The 19,761-nt window shown below is 36.1% G+C and overlaps 1 protein-coding gene across 1 annotated transcript; it reads right to left on the reverse strand.

The window, feature by feature from the left end:
- Positions 1-4,743: 4,743 nt before the first annotated feature.
- Positions 4,744-18,537, reverse strand: DCTN6 (dynactin subunit 6). The gene is made up of 7 exons (XM_072405424.1): positions 18,409-18,537; positions 17,612-17,676; positions 16,397-16,502; positions 15,025-15,113; positions 13,580-13,627; positions 5,598-5,740; positions 4,744-5,022 (listed from the first exon to the last, which is right to left on the reverse strand). The coding sequence occupies exons 1-7, from the start codon at positions 18,447-18,449 to the stop codon at positions 4,924-4,926; spliced, it is 591 nt and encodes a 196-aa protein (XP_072261525.1). The 5' UTR covers positions 18,450-18,537; the 3' UTR covers positions 4,744-4,923.
- Between the last annotated feature and the right edge of the window lie 1,224 nt (positions 18,538-19,761).

Consider the following 19,761-nt stretch of genomic DNA (forward strand, 5'->3'; position numbering starts at 1 on the left):
ATTCATTTCCCAGACTTGTCATTTTCTTGAGTTTTCCCCTAACATACAACTTTTTACAAAATTTTTTTTTACAAATATACAAAAATGAGCATATAAAATACTTTTCTAATGTACTCAATAAAGATCAGTTACTGTATCTTTAAAAAGCATCTACTAGGAAGGTGGGAATCAGAAAGTGATCTTTACAGGAAAAATAAACATAGTTCTGTATAAGAGAATTGTAGTTACATTTATTACAGCATTAAATGTTTCAATAAGAACAGTTAGGTCCGTAAATATCTGGACAGAGACAACGTTATTCTAATTTTGGTTCTGTACATTACCACAATTAATTTTAAAAAAAACAGCTCAGATTCAGTTGAACTGCAGACTTTCAGCTTTAATTCAGTGGGTTGAACAAAAAGATTGCATAAAAATGTGAGGAACTAAAGCCTTTTTTTTACACAATCACTTCATTTCAGGGGCTCAAAAGTAATTGGACAATTGACTCAAAGGCTATTTCATGGGCTGGTGTGGGCAATTCCTTCATTATGTCATTATCAATTAGGCAGATAAAAGGCCTGAAGTTGATTTGAGGGGGAGACTTGTATGTGGAAGATTTTGACAGACAACATGCAGTGAAAGGAGCTCTCCATGCAGGTGAAAAAAAACATCCTTAAGCTGCAAAAACAGAAAAAACCCACCCGAGAAATTGCTACAATATTAGGGGTACAAAAACTACAGCTTGGTACATCATGAGAAAGAAACAAAGCACTGGTGAACTCAGCAACGCCAAAAGACCTGGACGTCCACGGAAGACAACAGTGGTGGATGATCGCAGAAACATTTCCATGGTGAAGAGAAACCCCTTCACAACAGCCAACCAAGTGAACAACACTCTCCAGGAAGTAGGCGTATTGATATCCAAGTCTACCATAAAGAGAAGACTCCATGAAAGAAAATACAGAGGGTGCACTGCAAGGTGCAAGCCACTCATAAGCCTCAAGAATAGAAAGGCTAGATTGGACTTTGCTCAAAAACATCTAAAAAAGCCATCACAGTTCTGAAAAAACATTCTTTGGACAGATGAAACCAAGATCAACCTTTACCAGAATAATGGCAAGAAAAAAGTATGGAGAAGGCTGGAACAGCTCATGATCCAAAGCATAGCACATCATCTGTAAAACATGGCAGAGGCAGTGTGATGGCTTGGGCATGCATGGCTGCCAGTGGCACTGGGACACTAGTGTTTATCCATGATGTGACACAGGACAGAAGCAGCCGAAATAATTCTGAGGTGTTCAGAGACATACTGTCTGCTCAAATCCAGCTAAATGCAGTCACATTGATTGGGAGGCGTTTCATAATACAGATGGACAATGACCCAAAACATACAGCCAAAGCAACCCAGGAGTTTATTAAAGCAAAGAAGTGGAATATTCTTGAATGGCCAAGTCAGTCACCTGATCTGAACCCAATTGAGCATGCATTTCACTTGTTGAAGACTAAGCTTCGGACAGAAAGGCCCACAAACAAACAGCAACTGAAAGCCGTTGCAGTAAAGGCCTGGCAGAACATTAAAAAGGAGGAAACCCAGCATCTGGTGATGTCCATGAGTTCAAGACTACAGGCTGTCATTGCCAGCAAAGGGTTTTCAACCAAGCATTAGAAATGAACATTTTATTTTCAGCTTTTTAATTTTTTCAATTACTTTTGAGAACCTGAAATGAAGTGACTGTGTAAAAAAAAAGGCTTTAGTTCCTCACATTTTTATGCAATCTTTTTGTTCAACCCACTGAATTAAAGCTGCAAGTCTGCAGTTCAAGTGCATCTGAGTTGTTTCATTTAAAATTAATTGTGGTAACGTACAGAAGCAAAATTAGAAAAAAGTTGTTGCTGTCCAAATATTTATGGACCTAACTGTATCTTTTTCACTGGTTAAAAATATCATCTCTCACTTTGATATTTACCCTCATCCTGGCTCTCCTATGCAGGTCCAGTGTGACTCCCCTTCCAGGATGAAAGATACATTATTCAACCCATTTCCTTTGTGCCCAGGTTGCCATAGACACATTTCTTGTAGGTGCATTCTCACATTGGGCCTGATTATTAAACCTCTCCGAGGCTGGGGAGGATATACTTTCATCAGTGAAGCTGGGTGATCCAGCAAATCTGGAATGGATCTGGTCGAGGATTGAAAACATTTGCTACCAAATGACTTTGAAGGAAACCATTTTAGGTTTTCTGGATCACCCAGCTTCACTGATGGAAGTGTATCCTCTCCAGCCATTTTTGGACAGACGAATATTCCCTTTTCTTCCCTTTCTGTAAAGGAATAACACAAATTTGTTTTGATTTAAAATAGAATGTGCAGTGTCCCCAATGCATTCGTGTGTATTGATAAAAGCTATTAAAGGATTTTGAGCTTTATTCCCTTTGTTAAACACACTGCTACTATTCTTTACATATAGGGCCCTGTTCACAAGTGTAAAGAAACAGTAACTTCCCCTTTAAACTCTTGATATAAACACCTTTTAACTTCCTTATAACACAGAATCAGTAGTATGATTTACCCAGGGGAAAGGTATTTTTGTAAAAATTTAAAAATCAGTATTCTGTAATTGCTGTTCAGATGATGTGCTGGGACATTGTTATCTTATTTCCATGTTATAGATGCAGGACAGTCATCCTAACCAGAAACAGAAAGAATAAAAGAAAAAAAATGAAATGAGCATTGTAAAGGAGCAGAATGTACCTAAAGCAGGTCATACAGTCCCCTAGCCATACTTCAAATATTGATCTTCTGTGTGTGAATAAGTACATCTCAAACCCATTGATTACTTTTTATCAGAGCAACTCTACCACCCTCCACCGTGTATGTATTATGAGTATTTATAGCAATACTCCTGAATTCAGTGTACTGTATATGTCATTTGGTAATTTTTAATGAATTGTATTGTTTATACAGTTTATCAAGTGGTTAGTATAATTGGCTACAGTGTCAAAAACATGCATGTTGCTTTTTCTTTCCTTTGTATATATTTTACAACAAAAGCAGTTGTCGCTACCTACTACACCATCATTAATTATGAAGGAATTATTGTGTTTTCAAATTATGCAACAACTAAACATACAATAAACATGTATTCTAATGTCTCAGTCCATCCAAAACCAATATTTTTGTTTTAGGATTACATGAAAACATGAAACTTGGAGAACTGACCCTGACTATTTCTAAGTTTTGGATATTCCTACATGTTTTGTATTCTCTATAGCAGTGATTTTCAACTAGTGTGCCATGAGAGATCTTTAGGTGTACCGTGGGAAATTATCTAATTACCATTGTCGAGTGTCTGTGCTGTAGTGACTGGCAGAGTAATGTAATACTCTTCCATGTCAGTGGGTGGCAGTAGGTAACAGTTTTCTTGTTTATTCTTAGAGACAAAAGAATTAGCTACAGAGTGTCATTTTGAAACATTTTTGATTTGTGGTGTGCGGCAGGATTTTTTCAATGTAAAAAAATGTGCCGTGGCTCAAAAAAAGTTGAAAAACACTGCTCTATAGTATAAAGATAAACAGAAAACACAACAGGAAAAAGAAAGCCTACTCACAATGCTCATAAGAATACTTTAGGCTCAGGAACATACATATCACTCACATTTTACCATGCCTCCAACAAACCACACATCCAATTAATTCTGTTATTTTATTTATTCTCAAGACTCAATTGAACTTACGGTATTATATGTACAAATAGAATGGGAAAGCAGTGTTTCTCAACCAGCGTCCCTACGGAGGTTGCTAGGAATTCCTTGAGCAATGAGCAATTTGCACCTCTCAGGACAGTTTAAGTGACAGCAATGATCTTTTTGGCAATCTGTAGGGGTGACATTCTTCCCACAGGCCAGCAATTTAAGAGGCATTCTTCCTACTGACCACCAGGATAATATACTGTGAGCTGTGGATATAGTATATTAAATATAACAGGGGTTCCCTGAAGATCTGAAAGGTATTTCAAGAGATCCCTCTTGTTATAATGGTTTAGAAACTCTGGGATAGCAAACAAATCCACAGACATCAATTGGCTTCTCCTGAGTCTAGTACTAAAAAAACAAAGAATAGCGCAATAGGAGAGTATTAACCTATGCAATCTCTGGAGAGGTCCAAGTTGTGCCAAGCCTATTGATACATGAATTAGAAGACAGGGATAGACTGAAGATGAGAAAAAAAGAGAAGGCTCCTTTTAAGGCACCAAATTGTGTATGTTAAAAAAATAGTAACAAGTTTATTTATTATCAAAAAATTATTATTTATGTGATTTTAATATTTTTTGGATATTACTAATAAAAGTGGTACTATTTTTTAACATACACAATGTGGTGCCTTAAAAAGAGCCTTCTCTTTTCTTCTCATCTTCAATCTATCCCTTTATGAGTCTAGTACTAGAACTGTGTAATCCTGATTCTTTCACAAAGCTGAAGAAATAATAAAACATTGAATTCTAATGCATTGCAATGGATTGTTGGGGTAAAACATTTTTTCCATACTAAAAAAAGGTAGAACTCCAGGGACAAGATAAAAATAAATAAAGCTCTTTTCCGTTTTTTCATCATTAAATGTTTTTTTTCAAATGCAGTGTAAATACCTAGATTATATTTAGGATCAGCCTCTTTAGAGAAAAACCCAGGCTGCCAGAATGTTTAGCTGTTAAATAAAATAGATTTGTATCATACCCGTTGATTATTTTTGCAAGGACTTTATCACTTCTATTAACCAGTTTGCCTTTTCAGCAAATCATGTGCTTTATTTTACATTGATCATTAGGCACATAAAACAGAAAAATATAAATAATTAGTCCTGCAACAATACTGAAGAATATTATGTAAAAGATAAGAGCTAGAGAAAGACAATGCATGAGAAGCATGTAGTTTTTCTAGTGCATCTTCAGTTTTTCATTGGGGTTGAACTGATCTTTGTGGTCTTCTTAAGATGGTGATAGTTTGGTAGAATCTTCATCAGGAAGTCCAGCTGAAGGGTCTGCGGCTGCATTGTTCAAGAAGACAGAATGTTACTGTCAGGCATGTTCAAGTCAGTCTCAATTCACAAAGTTAACAGGACAGATTTTTTAAAAAGCAACAGGTATTTTCAAGTGACTCCACCTACTAAAAACTAAACTAAACTATACATAACACCCCTTCCTCCCCCCAAAAAACGTAAGTGATCCTCAGTGATGAGGCCAAACTATAACAATTTGTCAGGTAGAATGGGGGTAATCGAGTCCTTTATTCCCACTGTATCAAGTTTAACATGAAAACTAGGGGTTACATTGCTGGGGAGAAGATGTACATTGCAAGCAGGGCTGCTTTTTTAAAAAACACACTGGACAACATTTTCAAAGTAAAAAACAAAAAAAAATACATAAATAAAAATGTAGTTTAGGAGTTGGGCACTGGTGCAGAGAGGGCTGTTCCCAAGTTGCAGTATAAAGGTTCATAATAAACCTAAAGTCAGCCATGCACAGATCAGTCCTTTATAAAAATCCTTAAGTTTCTCTGTTTCACATGACTTGAGAAAAAATATGGACCTTATATAGATAGTTTTCTAAGATTTATACTGACCTGAGGACGTTCAGTCTGTACTCTGCGCAGACAGTCAGATCCATATATTACTGTATTCTCTGGAATGACCTCACAAGTGTCCACCTGACAGCAAGCACCGATAATGCAGCCACTGGTCAGAATGACATTCCTGCCAACAAAGGCTGCCAACACAAATACAGGTAAGTGACTTCAATGACAACAATGGATGCCACTTCACGAACAAAGCAAGTTTATTAAAACAAATTTTCAGTTCAGCAACAGCAGTTTTTTTTAAAACTTTGCTACAAGCAAGTTTGTTCAATTTAATCATTAACTAGGAACAAGAGACCAGAATGGAGAATTTGACTTCACTGACTGAAGGCCAGAGTCAAAAACAAGTTGACAATGGAATTTCTCATTTATCTATAATGAGAGGCTTCCTCAATACACATTTATTAGGAGTGCTGCCACATCCATTTATAAGCAGTACTTATTCTGATAAAATACCATACTATTTTTACATACAGGTTTCAGGAGAATTCCACAACTACAGATAAAATTGCGACCACGTAGATGGTAATTGTTCTGTATGAAGCAGACTTCCTGACATTATTCTTATTTAATGACTTGATAACAGAACTGCATACACACTGCCTACATGGTCATTGGTACAAGTTTTAGAAACCACATATGTTCTGATAAGGTATGGAAAATTGTATATACGTCTGAAAAAATAATCAGAATCCTATCATATTGGATTGCATTGGCTTCATATTATACAAATTCTAAAAAATGTACATATAATGAGAGCTATATATTATCTTACTTCCTCTTCAAGTTACATTTCCACAGGGTAAAATTGGACAATGATTGCTCAGGAATTTCCGTACCATTCCAGTGTTGTGATTACAGCATTTAGGTGGATGATTTTTCCCAAGCTTCCTGCCTTTTGTCTGAACAATGTTTCTTAATTAAATTCTAAGTGCACTTTCCTGCTTAAAGCGGCCACGTCATGTAAGAAAAAACAATCCTAATGCAGAGTCTAAATAGAGAAGTTCTTATGTTCAGCTCTCTGGTGGTCAGTGTCCTCTACATCCTTTTCATCCCAGCACTTTATCCACTGGCAGTTTCTTTCAGTATTTAACTAATCTGGGAGTTAGATGTCTGCATCCATTGCTGTGTTCTGTGGTTCCTTCATCCAACCCCTACACCACTATAGGACACAGAGGTGACGGGAGGTTTGGATAGAACCACAGTGTGCAACAGAGGATATATGTGCACAAAAACCCTGGGAGAGTTTTATACTGAAGTGGCTAGCAAAGGATGAATAGCTGGAATAGAGGGAAGGAAGGAGACACGGACAATTCCTTTCTCTTACAGTGACCTTGTGTTAAGAGTTATTGTTTCCTGACAGGTTAAACCAAAGCTACCCTACAATGTGTTTTATGTCAGGTCCAGCCATAGAGACACACCATGCTGATCGAAGGGAAAATTTCTAGGGCAAGATATTTATATAGCCACAGTATTTATATAGCGCTATCATATCGTACAAAGTTGATAGTTGTGCCACTAACTTTCCCTCAAAGGAGCTCACAATCTAATATCCAACAGGAATTCAACCAGGGAGTTGACTTATACTGAGACACTGCAATTGCTTCAACCAGACATTGGCTGGTTGACTGTTGGATTATTTCTATTCCCTGTTTGTGTTGGTTTCTTCTGGAAATTTGGTTTACATCCACATCTCAAAAACAATCTGGTAGGGTAACTGGCTTTCCCCCACAGATTAGACTATAACTATGGTAGGGACATTAGATTGTGAGTTCCTCTGAGGGACAGTTAGTAAACATGACTATTGACTTTGCGAAGCACTGCATAAAAAGCTGGCACTATATATTACTATATGTATAATAATACACAGTGGTAGTGACACCTAGTGGGTAAATTAGGTAACTACAGCCTACTTTTCCGTATCATTTGGAGGTACTATGATATTAGCTCCACCTCGGGACCCTGAACAGCCACAACCTGCTCCAACAATTTCTAACTGTAACAGAGTACGATATAATATTATAAAAGAAATGTATTTTCAGAAATTACAGGCTTTAATTCATTTCCATCTGATAGTTCTGTAACAACTACTTTACATGGGATGTTTTCACCCCTTATTTCATTCCATTTAAGTCCACCGATATCCCAGGATAAGGTTCTCTAATTTAGCCATGTGACTAGTTTTCAAATTTAATTATTCTAAAATTCAAATATTGGTCACTTAAAAAAAAATAAAAGTATTACTAACCGTGTGTGAACAAAACCTCATCTCTTTCCTTACTAACTTTGCACCAACGCCAAGAGTTTCATATTTTGCTATTTAAAAATCATTTTTCATTGGTTGAGTTAAATCGTGTTTGATATGCAATGAGCATGATTAGCTGTAGAAGGGACCTTCTAAGGCCGGGGTGTCAAATCTGGCCCTCAAGGTCCTTTTTGTTTGGCCCCCCAAAGAATTCCGAAAATGAACTACATCTGGCCCACCGCCCACGTTACCACCTCACATCATCATTTATAATACATGCAATACATAGACAATATTCACGTACACCCATCATGTAACACAAAGCCTAGGCAATGATCACATGGTGCCTGAGTACCAGGGACATTGTGCTTGTTTCAATCCATGAGAGACCTGCATAGATAGATAGAAGTTAGTCTTTTCAACCCTAAAGCGGGTGTGGAGGGGTTTGTTTTTGTTAGTTATGGATAAAGTAGTAAACTTCCTCAATTTTTTCAATAAATTTCAAGTTTGCCCCCCAACTTGGCCACATTTTTTTAATTTCGGCCCTCTGTCTATTTAAGTTTGACACCCCTGTTCTAAGGTTTAATTTAAGTAAGGAATTTTACAAAATAAAGCATTCAGCTTAATACACTGTGTATGGTTTATAATCAGCACTTTTTAATTACATTTCAGCCCAAATGAAGTTCAGAAATGTATCTGCAGTCAGATAGACATTTCACTTACAACTTCAAAGTCTTTGCTATTGCTGCTGGCATCTGCAGTGAGATGTGAAGCACAATGCAGAAGTCCTGCATTGTGCTTTGCATCTCTCTGGAGATGTGGGCAGCAGTGCGGCCGGGACCCGGGTGCTATTTAAAAGCAGATTACTCAGTAATCTGCTTTTAAATTTCCCGCCCGGCCACAACCCCCGACGGACCGCCGCCCGGGCATCACACCAGGACCATCGGATCGCTGCTGGAGCGTGGGGCAAAGGTAAGGGGGGCTCTTAAAGTTACCCCGAGTGTGACTCAGGATTACTGCTTTTTGCAAGTAAGAGCCACCCCGAGTCACACTCGGGATTACCGCTAGGAGGGTTAAGTAATGCAGAACGTCAAAGACTGGTAGACAGTTATCTGAATAGAAGTGATGCCTCCCAGATAGCAATGGTTTTGGGTTGTAATCATACAACCATAACCAAAATTATTAAGACCTATGAATCTTCCGGTAGAGTGGAAAAAGAGGAGGTCTGAGAAATTCAAAGTTGGATGAAGCCCATAAGGAGGAGTTACGCAAGGTAATGTCTGTAGATTGCGGAATAGGCCTCAGGGAAATGAAGGATCAATTTTTTGTCAAATTTGGAATGAATGTATCTATTTCAACAATAGATAGATGCATTGATAAATTCCAAGGGTCAGTTAAAGAACTTCTTAATTCCTGCAAGGTGCAATGATTCCCACTCTTGACTCTTGACTAACACAATCCTTGATCTCATTGCGAAGGAAGATAGTTTTAACATCTCAATGAGAACCAAAAGGGGATATTCTCCTATTGGGTAAATGGCGGTGCATGTTGTGGCTGGAGTGCGTTCCAGAAATTATTCAATTGGCTGTGTGAGGAATAAAAATGGGACCTTCTACTTTAAGTCACAATGCATGAGCATTTAATCAAAGAAGCAATCCTTTGATTGATTTTATTGATGAGTGTTTTTAGTGAAAAGAGTGTTCAGCATGCCATCCCAATTATTGATAATGTCCCCTTTCATAAAACTGGCCAGGTAAAGAGCTTGGTTGAAAGTAAGGGACACCAACTCTTATTTTTACCACCATACTCTCCATTCCTTAATCCTGTTGAGAACATGTTCTCTAAATGGAAAGAAGTAGTAAGAAGAAAAAGGCTTAATAATTTGGGTGCTTTATTAGGAAGCATCAATATTGTATGTTTAACAATAAGCGAGCAGGATCACTCAATTATACAAAAATGTTTAGCTTTTTGCCTAAAAACCTAGGAGGAGAAAACATTATTGATTAATAAATCATTTAATAATTATTACATATTTTTATTTAATGTTTCTTTTTAACTTTTAAGTCAAAAATATTGTGTTATATTTAATTTTATAATAAATTTATTGATTTATGAATACTAAGGGGGTCTAAATTTATTGGGGAAGTTTGGTTGCAAAAGTGTGATGTTTGAATGCAAAAGAATTTTTTGACAAGGCTGAATTAGTTTTTTTGTGAAGTTTGGTTGCAAAAGTGTAAAGTTTGAATGGAAAAGTGTGAAGATAAAATGAGAAACCCTGTAATATGCTAATGTATTTTCCACAATGATTGAAGCAAAGAAACATACATGCCATTTAACCACAGAACTACTGGCTAGGAAGCCGACACGCCACTGTATTGGCCAGTTTAAAAGACAAAAAAAATGAAAGCAATAGGGTTTTTTTATTGTTTTTATTATGTGGCTATAAAGTAGTAGCATAGCATGCATAAAAATCAGGAACAGGAACTTTACCAGTTTAAAAATATGAACCACATTCTTTGGTAGTTTTAAAACAAAAACAAAATGAACAAAAACCGGAAAACCTAAAAACAGTTTATATATTAAACTTGGAATATACCTGTAGAGTAGAATAGCTGTTAAATGTAATCCAAAACTAACTCAATGTAGTGTTGTACTAAGAAACAGAATTGCTTCTGCCAGATCCTCATTCATAGAAGCTCTTAAATCTGACTTGATTATTTTTAGAGCTGAAAATAGTCTTTCAACACTGACTTGGGTGGGTGGTATTGCTGTTATGGTTCTAGCCACATCAATAATAATCTCAGGATAAACAAGGATGGCTTCTTCTACTGTCTGTTTCGATGAGCAATCATACTTTTTCTACTTCTTTTAATTCTTTAAAAAACTCCTGCTGCAATCTCTTTATTTGGACATTTTCTGGTTGTTTATCTTTCAAGCATAAGCATATGTTGCTTTACTGTTGAAAGATGCATTTTGTCCAAGTAGGAATCAAAGTCTAATTCTTCATTTAAAGAGGATGATCCTGAGTTACCAGTGCTTATAGCTTCACCCAGTGGTGGTGTTTCAGGTATTAATCCCTTAATGCGAACTGCTACATCATAGAGGGCCTGGTCATCGCTCAACAAAATTTGGCTCATTGGATCACAAACAAATAGCAGCTAACAAGATTTGGTTATCTAGTAAGACTCTCTCTTTTCTTCATTGAAGATACAATGCCATCAGCTATTAACCCTCCCCACTTTCCAACTCTTGGTGACATTAAAGGGGTTAGAAAGTAGATTTTCCAGTGCTTTTACTTGTGTCCACTGGCTTTCAGTTAATAAAACATTTTCATTGTCCAGTTCTTTAAGAAGAACGCTTTACCATCAAATAAGTGCTTTCCCAGCGTGTTGTTTGATCCAAAATGGCTCCTTTTCCTGCATGTTTTTTTAAAATGGCATCTGTTTTAGGGGCTCTGGCTGCAACAGGTACTTGCCTCAATTTGCCAATTAGAGTAGCTGCATGATGATCTTTCAATCCATCTCTTTGCAAGTTGCAGAGTATGAACAGCACAACACATTTGTTGAATAGTAGTACGCTTAGATGCTTCTTCAACAATATTATACAAAATGTCACTATTCTCTTCGCTTTCACTTTCTCCAATACTTGCACATAACTGTCTTCCTTTATTATCTGTCTGTCACTTTTTTCATCCTCTTTATTCAATTTCTCAGTTGTGCTGTCACAATAAATACAATACATAGAATCTGTTCCTTTTTAAATTCAGAATCTTCTAGAACATCCTCCACTAACTTCTGAAGATAGTCACTGGTGTGATGTGCCTGGGTGTCTTTTACTCCCAAGGTTCGCATTATTGTTTTATTATTTGCATCAACAAATCTAACATAATAGCAAAATAATTGACTTGTGACGTGTGCATGCATCTATTTTTATGAAGACAAAATGTCCCTTCAGAACTTTCCGTAGTTCTTCCTTTTTACAGTTTCCTTATACTTTCTCTTTCCAGAGAAACACCAAGTGTTTTAGCCATTTCTCCATTTAGGCCTAAAAAGGCTGGCTGTGAAAAGAAGGATAGTGGTCCACTACTCTTTACTACCATTTCAATAATGTGTTTTTTAAATTTTTCTGGTGTCATTGTATGGTAACTTTCTCAGAAATAAAGAATCTTCTTAGTTGTGTTTGGTCTCCAGTAGATTTCTGAACATTTTCATCCCAGAAGTAGATGGAATATTTTCATTGATATCTTTCTCATTCACAACTTTTAACACTTTAGGATGAAAACGCTGCAAGTGTCTTTTCAAATTTGATGTTCTTGTAGGTGCGTTTTTGTTAGACCCACTGAAACTGCAAATGTTTGCATCACATTTTTTTTCTTCATCGTCTTCAAGAATACATTGGCACACGTAATGTTTCCCATCACTTATATGGGATGTAAAGTGCTCATAAACAGCAGACTTTATTGTTATTGTTGCCAGACTTTTTGCCATTTTGAATGGGGTGCCACTTTCACTAAAATATAAATATAAAATATGTTATACTAACTAGCATATTCTTTGATTTAAATACAAACATACACATAGTCCTGCACTTTTGCAAACATACATACAACATGGCACTATACACACAAATAAGCTTTAGCCCTGCACTAAACAGACATAATTTGTCCTTTACAGAAAAACATGCACAAACATATATAATATACACACAACACAGAGCTCTACATTTTACTCAGAAACATACACACAATATGCACTATACACAAACATTCATGCACCATACACACAAACATATACAAAGCCCTGCAGTTCTATCCAGAAACATGCACACAGCCTCCCATCATAGTACACACAAGCAACCATGCAGTTTTAAAATAAACATGAGCACTTACAGTTGAATCCAAAAAAGCTGTTCCTCCAAGTTCTTCTAAGCTCTTTTAGCAGACAGAGGAAGTTGAGCAGACGCTGCTGCCTTTATCTTTGTTTGCTGATCTTCCGCTGAAGACAGGACAGTGGGAGGCTCCAGGGCCAGGGGGGCAGTTAACTAACTTCCTAGTATTAAGGTAGTGTGCAAAATGATGGTAAAGTTCAGCCCTGGAAAGGAGCATTTATGGAGAGTGCAGACAGGACACCTGAACACACATCAGGCCATACCACTCACCTACACCTATATCATTACACTTGTTTACACTCAAATTGATTTGTTAAAAACATTATATCTGAAATAAAATGAAAACACTTTTTGTAATGTACATAATCAAGATTACAACAATGTGAATGTCAGGTTTTTTAATAGCTCAGCTGAACTTCACACTAGAAGAATTACAACTATGCACTGGACTTTATTCTTACATCAGAGAGGTACATAATTATGATTATTGTTTGTGAAATAGGATATTTGAACTTGCTGTATTTTTTTTATTATAACTTAAATTTATCAGGAGTTGGAGTCCGCACATTTTTATTGACTCTGTCTCCAGCTACCCAAAATTGTCTCTGACTCCTCGACTCTGACTCCACAGCCCTGGATGTTATCATATGTTGTTTTATAAAACAATCACATATTGCTGTACCTTTCACACAAAACTAGTTCTTTTTACATAAAATAATTAGAAACCAGATACTATTGTATGGGTATCTGCCAAGCCACAAAAGTAATTTCACAAGCACCACAAAACAAAGACAGTGTTTTAAAACAGGTTCTATTGGGTACAAAGTAAACAGCTTACCTTTGGATTCAATAACATTGTTGTCCCCAATTTTCATTGCATGAGAATCTGGATGTCATTATTAAGGTCTATTAAGGTGTATGGTACATTTACAAAAATATTTCCTCTCTAACCAACATTAATAGGATAGCTGTAATAAAACAATCAAATTACTATCATTTTATTAATAAATGTTAAAGCTGAAGCTATAAAAGCCCCCTATGATGTCTAGTTATGCAATTACATCCATTTCTAAATGGAGATAGTAAAAGTACATCTTTTTTTATATTTACAATTTATTTCCTACACAGACTAGAGTAGATATGCTCCCTCTTTTCTTCTAATAGGAACAATAGGCAGAGCCAAATGTTCCCGTTTGAAGAAAGTTAAAAAAAAAGCTATATGGAGGAGAAATTTTCCTATGCTTTAGAAAAATAAAAAAAAAGGTTTAATGACAGGAGGGTTTCCTCTTAAAAAAAGATTTAATATTTTGCAAAAATGCTTTAATGTTTATCACTAGCAGCCAACAGGTGATGATCTCTAGTCTATGGTACAGTACATATATGGCATATAGCAATCAGATTACATAACATAGGGATCTAATAATAACTTTTCATAATAAAAGTTCATGTAACTTTTACCCAGAAGCTACAAATTTTTTACGATGGATTTAATTAGAAAATGTGTAAATCAGCTTTTACTTATGATTTACATTTACTTGTGAAATCCCAGTGTGCTTTTCCAAATGGTAAATGCACTGTATTTATAACGATTATTTTAAACAAATAGTTAAAAAGATAAAAACACTAATTAGTAGGTTAAAAAGAAAAGCAATAATAAAATAATAATCAAACTTTTTTTATGCGTCACTCTTTTTATCAGGAGAAACATAGTACACAATTCGACAATCCTTGCTTTCAAGGAGAACTAAACTCATTGGTGGGTGGTGAGCTTCTGCCATAATCGCCAAGATTTATGGCACATAATTACCTTGTGCTGTCGCCCTGCAGCTATACCAGGTCCAGGACCTGAAGGCATGGGTCCCGCTATATTCACTGTAGGCTCCATGACAGATGTGGAGATGACAATCCTATTCATTGACTGGGTGATGTAATATCTGCACATGTCCAGGGGTTACATTATTCCCAGTGTCTGGCGTACAATGGGTAGTTTAGGGCAGATACAAAAAGCCACCAGGAGCCAGAGAGTGAGTTAACGAAAATGAGATATTGCATGACTCTACATCACGTCAAATAGTACCACATCCTGGTGTTTTTTGTTTTCCCGATTTAGGCACGCGTTAATATACTATCCTTTATCATCATTAGCTTACAATCTACTGCGCTATGGGGTGACAAAGCTTGTTTGGAGTTAAAAGAAACTGATACACATGTTCCTTCTCAGGCTGGCATTCTTAGTAGTCTAAACACTACTACTAAACTGTTAAATGTTTTCATAATGGATACAGCATCCAACTTCAAACACATTGTTGGTACCAATGATCATAGGCTTTGGTTCCACATCTTCTGAGTCAGGTGCAATGTTTTCAGGATAACTGTAAAGTACAAAGAAAATATTTTTCATTTTTAGGCACTGCCATCCGGAAAAAATTAACAAGGAAAGAATAAGCTTGTGGTTGAATTCATCACAAGAAATAATATAGCAATTTTTTTATTGGACTGTTTGCTCAGCACAACTACACAGGCAGGGACAAATGTCCATCAAAGAATCCATTCTTTAGGTCCAAAAGACCCAGCTGATATAGACAGGCAATGAATTATAAATATATTTCCTGAACAATCAATTTTCTTGTATCCAAATTGTTTTCAACCCTATTAGAGGTTTGGTAAATCCTCTTGTATATCTAATAATATTATACATTTTTTGTAAAATGGACTGTGGCATACTATCACATGGAGACTTCAGATGCAGTAGGAATTATCAAGGCCAGCCTTCTACTTATAGTGAGGGAAGAAATTAATTAATCCCCTGCTGATTTTGTACGTTTGCCCTCTTACAAAGAAATGACCAGTCTATAACTGTTATAGTAGGTTTATTGTAGGTAGGGAAACAGAATCTTAAATAGGAAAAATAAATATTTCCAATTCAGCACTAAACTTGGTTAGGAAGATTTTAAACGCAACTCAACTTATTCATGTTGGTTCCTCTGTTAAACCCAACTCCCCCATCTAACAGCAATGACTAATTCATATTACAAAATAGGAAGTGATAGGAACTCTCCCCACTGGGGACACAGACAGGACTGAAAATCTTTAATTATGGCTGCCAACAAAGGGATGCCAAGATTGTGGGACAATTAACAAAAAACATTTATTAACATCCTTTTCTGTGCAAGTCATGAAGTTCTAAAGAAAGGCCCAGAAGGTGTAGCCCATGTACTAACATGCCATTGACATTTATATTGTGTTCATTTTTATGCAGATCTTAGGAGTTATTGGACATTTATCACCAACAAAATACCAAATAATTTCCATACTGACTTGACAGTGTGAAAATCTTAGACCTTTCTGACAATACCAAAGCTTGCCCATCATATCCAATCTACTGCAGGTGGAACCACAAGTGAAGATGGAAAACAAGTGAAGAGGGGATACAGGCACCCGATACGCACATAAAATATTTTGGATACTAAACTTCCATTGCCTGTTTGGGAATAAATCAGTCTCACTTCCTATCAAATTGTTAAGGAATTTGACTCTTTTTTTTTCCATTGTGGTGTTTTATATTTTTATTCAGGTGACTGAAATATTTTAACAATCACTTCCACCTATATATGCACAAGATATAAAAAGCCCCTTTTCATGTTAGAAACTTTACCCATTTCTTATAAATGCTTGTTCTTCTATTAGATTGCCTTCACCGATAATAATTGGCCCGGCTTCAGCGTATATCCGAGCTTTGGGATGAATCACAGTTCTTGGACCTAGATGAGAACAGGGGACAAAGATAACCGATTATGACTTATATATGACATGTATTTGTTAACACAGCCAAAAAATAATTTTAAGAATACACTGTTACCATGTTACCGCCATGTCATCCATAAACTTCATATGCACATAATCCTACGTGGCAACTAAAAACAAACCAATTATATCATGTAAAATAAAAACTCATGGCAATGTATTTCAGAAACTAAAAAAAATAAATGTTGAAAAGATCCTGATGATTGGGCTTTATTCTTTTTGTTTGCCCTCATCTTTTGCATAAAAATGGCTTTATGGAATAAATAATTTGTACATTGTAAGCTTTTCGGGGCAGGGTCTTCTCCTCCTCCTGTGTCACTGTCTGTATCTGTCTTTCATTTAATGTACACGCTGTGTAATATGATGGCGCTATATAAATACTGTTTAATAATAATAATTCCCAATCTGTCTTGTACACAATTGACGGCATCAGAGTGTTTTTTTATTTATTACTAGGGGTTACAGTGTAGGTGAACACTAACAATAGTATATGCTTACTTTTAGAACTGTTAAATTTCCTGTTAAACTTCCTATATCTAATATCTTCCTATATCTACACACTTCTTGGTATGTTATGAAGATGAGGAAAGAAGGATGTATTCAGTAGGGCTGACAATGATCCTCATCCATAGATATAATACAATGACTAAGTGTCATCACTCTAGGATGGGAAGAGTGGTAATGGAAGGATCACCAGGTAAAAAAAAAAGGGAAAAAGCCTGAAAAAATAATGCAGCCATCATATCAAATAACTGGTATGCTGCAATATATCATGCTTGTTTTTTGCATAAGACATTTTTTAAGAATAAGAACTCTTTATTGGTTATAGACTTTTATAAACAATAATAATGACAACAAGGTTAACAATAACAAACAATACAAATATGGGCTGTAAATTTATTTCAGTAATGAACCAATTTCTCCCATATAAAACACACATTACATGCACAGATCAGATTTTGTTTTACATATTTTAGACAATTTGTAAATTGATATACTGTAGCTGAATCTAGATTTATTATTAACTTATAAGAAACAACAAAAGAAATAACGACAATGTACTCACCTATTGTGACATCTCCTTTAATTTCACACTCCACGCACACAACTGCACCCGGAGCGATTTTAACACTAAAGACAAAGAAAAGAAAGTAAGAGGACAATTATTGATATGTTTTTGAATATAAGTTGTATGTTGTTTTGTTTTTTTCAAAATATCAAGGTCTTGGCTAACTCAGAAAAGTCAGTGAACAATACAAAGTCATAGATCTCTCCTACAATAATATAGAAACATTGGGAGCATCACTATGTGTATGTATGATTAATACCAGTCGCATATGCTAGATTGTAAGCTCTTCGGGGCAGGATCCTCTCCTCCTGTGTTCACCTGTCATTTGCAACCCCTATTTAATGGACAGCGCTGCATAATATGTTGGCGCTATATAAATCCTGTTTATTAATAATAATTATCATCATCTGTGTCCTAAATTGCCAAAAGCTGAAACTATCAGACTAAAGCACTATAGATGGGATACATGATATGGGGAATAATAGAATGAGATCACCAAATATAAACAAGAATACCATTTTCATAGCATTGGGAAATATTAGATTTCTCCAGGACTGCAAAGCATTTCCTTTATACACAATCAGGAATAACAAATATAAATATTTTATTTATTATATTATGCATATAGTGTTTTAGAATATTATTATATATATCACAGTTTCTCCTTGTCTATACTATACATAAAGAGAGATATTAAGTTTACAAAGCTTGTTTTGCAATTAAGTGGAATGCCTTGCTACTTCTTCTGACACACGCACAGCCATCACAGTATTTGTATACAATGAAATAGTCACCTCTTTTGCTGCAATTGAGCCTGCTTCAGTAGCTCCGCCATCTTTCCGGGTAAGGAGTGTCAGCTCGGCGATCAGCTTAGCTCCCCTTAGGAACATCATCCCGTAGCCTGGAAAAAGACACTACCAATGGAATGGAACGCAAAACCAGCGTGAAACGCGGAAGTAATCTAATTAACAGTAGTGAAGTCACGTGTTCAGATCATGCTGTACTATTTATCAGTACCAGTTTGTTATAGACATGTACGTGTTAAATAACATAAACACGTGTACATAAAGGCAATAAAAACATGACATCGTTTTACGTAAATAAAGTTTGGAAGGTTTCGAATGCCTGTTGTATATTGCATTCCTTTTATCAGCACATACAGTAATAAGAAATCACTGCAGCCAGCACACTGATCAAAACAGCTTTCATAGTAGATTAGCAATGCATAAACTTTTAATACAATGTTTCTATTGTAGGTTACCATGGTTTTAGGTGGAAGTATTCCATAGATGAAAATGCTGCATTATCACTGGGCCATGTAGATCTATTTTTTATCATCATCAAATATTTATTTCATTTGAATACATTTCCTTGGTAGATTAAAGCATAATCTGTGTCTGAATAGGTGCATTTATTCTTTTTGCCCCAGCTGTCTAACCCAGTCCACCCATTTTCAGATGTGTACTTACATTGAAATGGAATTATTATTATTGTTATTAAACATGATTTATATAGCGCCAACATATTACACAGCGCTGTACATTAAATGACAGATACAGACAGTGACACAGGAGGAGGAGCGGACCCTGTCCCAAAGAGCTTACAATCTAGGAATCTGCTGCAATTTGTATATGTTACACCCCAGAAATGTAGGACACTTGGGGAGCTGAGATCCTGCAGCAGAAACAGGATCCTTCACACTTCTTCCTAATTCCAGGGCTTTATTTTTAGACTCAGTGACGCAGCTCTGGGGAAATGGAAGGCTATGAAACTTGTAGGGATTGTTCTGGTTGCAGTTGTGGTAAACGTTGCCATTACACATTTTGTGTTTGGGAAGACGGAGCATAATGGTGAGATGGTGGTGTTAGCTGAACCACTACTGGTATTTCTGTTCTAGTCCTTACCTTGAGCTCTACCAGCAAAGATCACTGGTCTGATGGCTCTATGTATAGGAACACAAATGCCTCAGATATGATCATAGTTCATAGTGGGTGAATGTGACCTGGGGGGATCATCCAAGCATCACTGTCAGCTTTTACTTTATATTTGGTTAAAGAAAAGAAAGCGGACAGTTTTGTGTTACAAGACAGCGTGTTTTGATAGGACATGTTTATTATATTGTAATTATGCCATAATGCTGAAATTTT

This window comes from Pyxicephalus adspersus, chromosome 3 (genome assembly GCF_032062135.1).
Source record: "Pyxicephalus adspersus chromosome 3, UCB_Pads_2.0, whole genome shotgun sequence".
NCBI lineage: Eukaryota > Metazoa > Chordata > Amphibia > Anura > Pyxicephalidae > Pyxicephalus > Pyxicephalus adspersus.

Bases quoted from the DNA above. Each gene is read 5' to 3' on its own strand.
- DCTN6 (XM_072405424.1), bottom strand. From the start codon at position 18,449: ATGGCGGAGCTACTGAAGCAGGCTCAATTGCAGCAAAAGAG. The intron at 16,503-17,611 runs GTGAGTACATTG...GTTCTCATCTAG, and splicing joins TAAAGGAGATGTCACAATAG to GTCCAAGAACTGTGATTCAT. The intron at 5,741-13,579 runs GTAAGCTGTTTA...TTGTGTTGGCAG, and splicing joins CAATGTTATTGAATCCAAAG to CCTTTGTTGGCAGGAATGTC.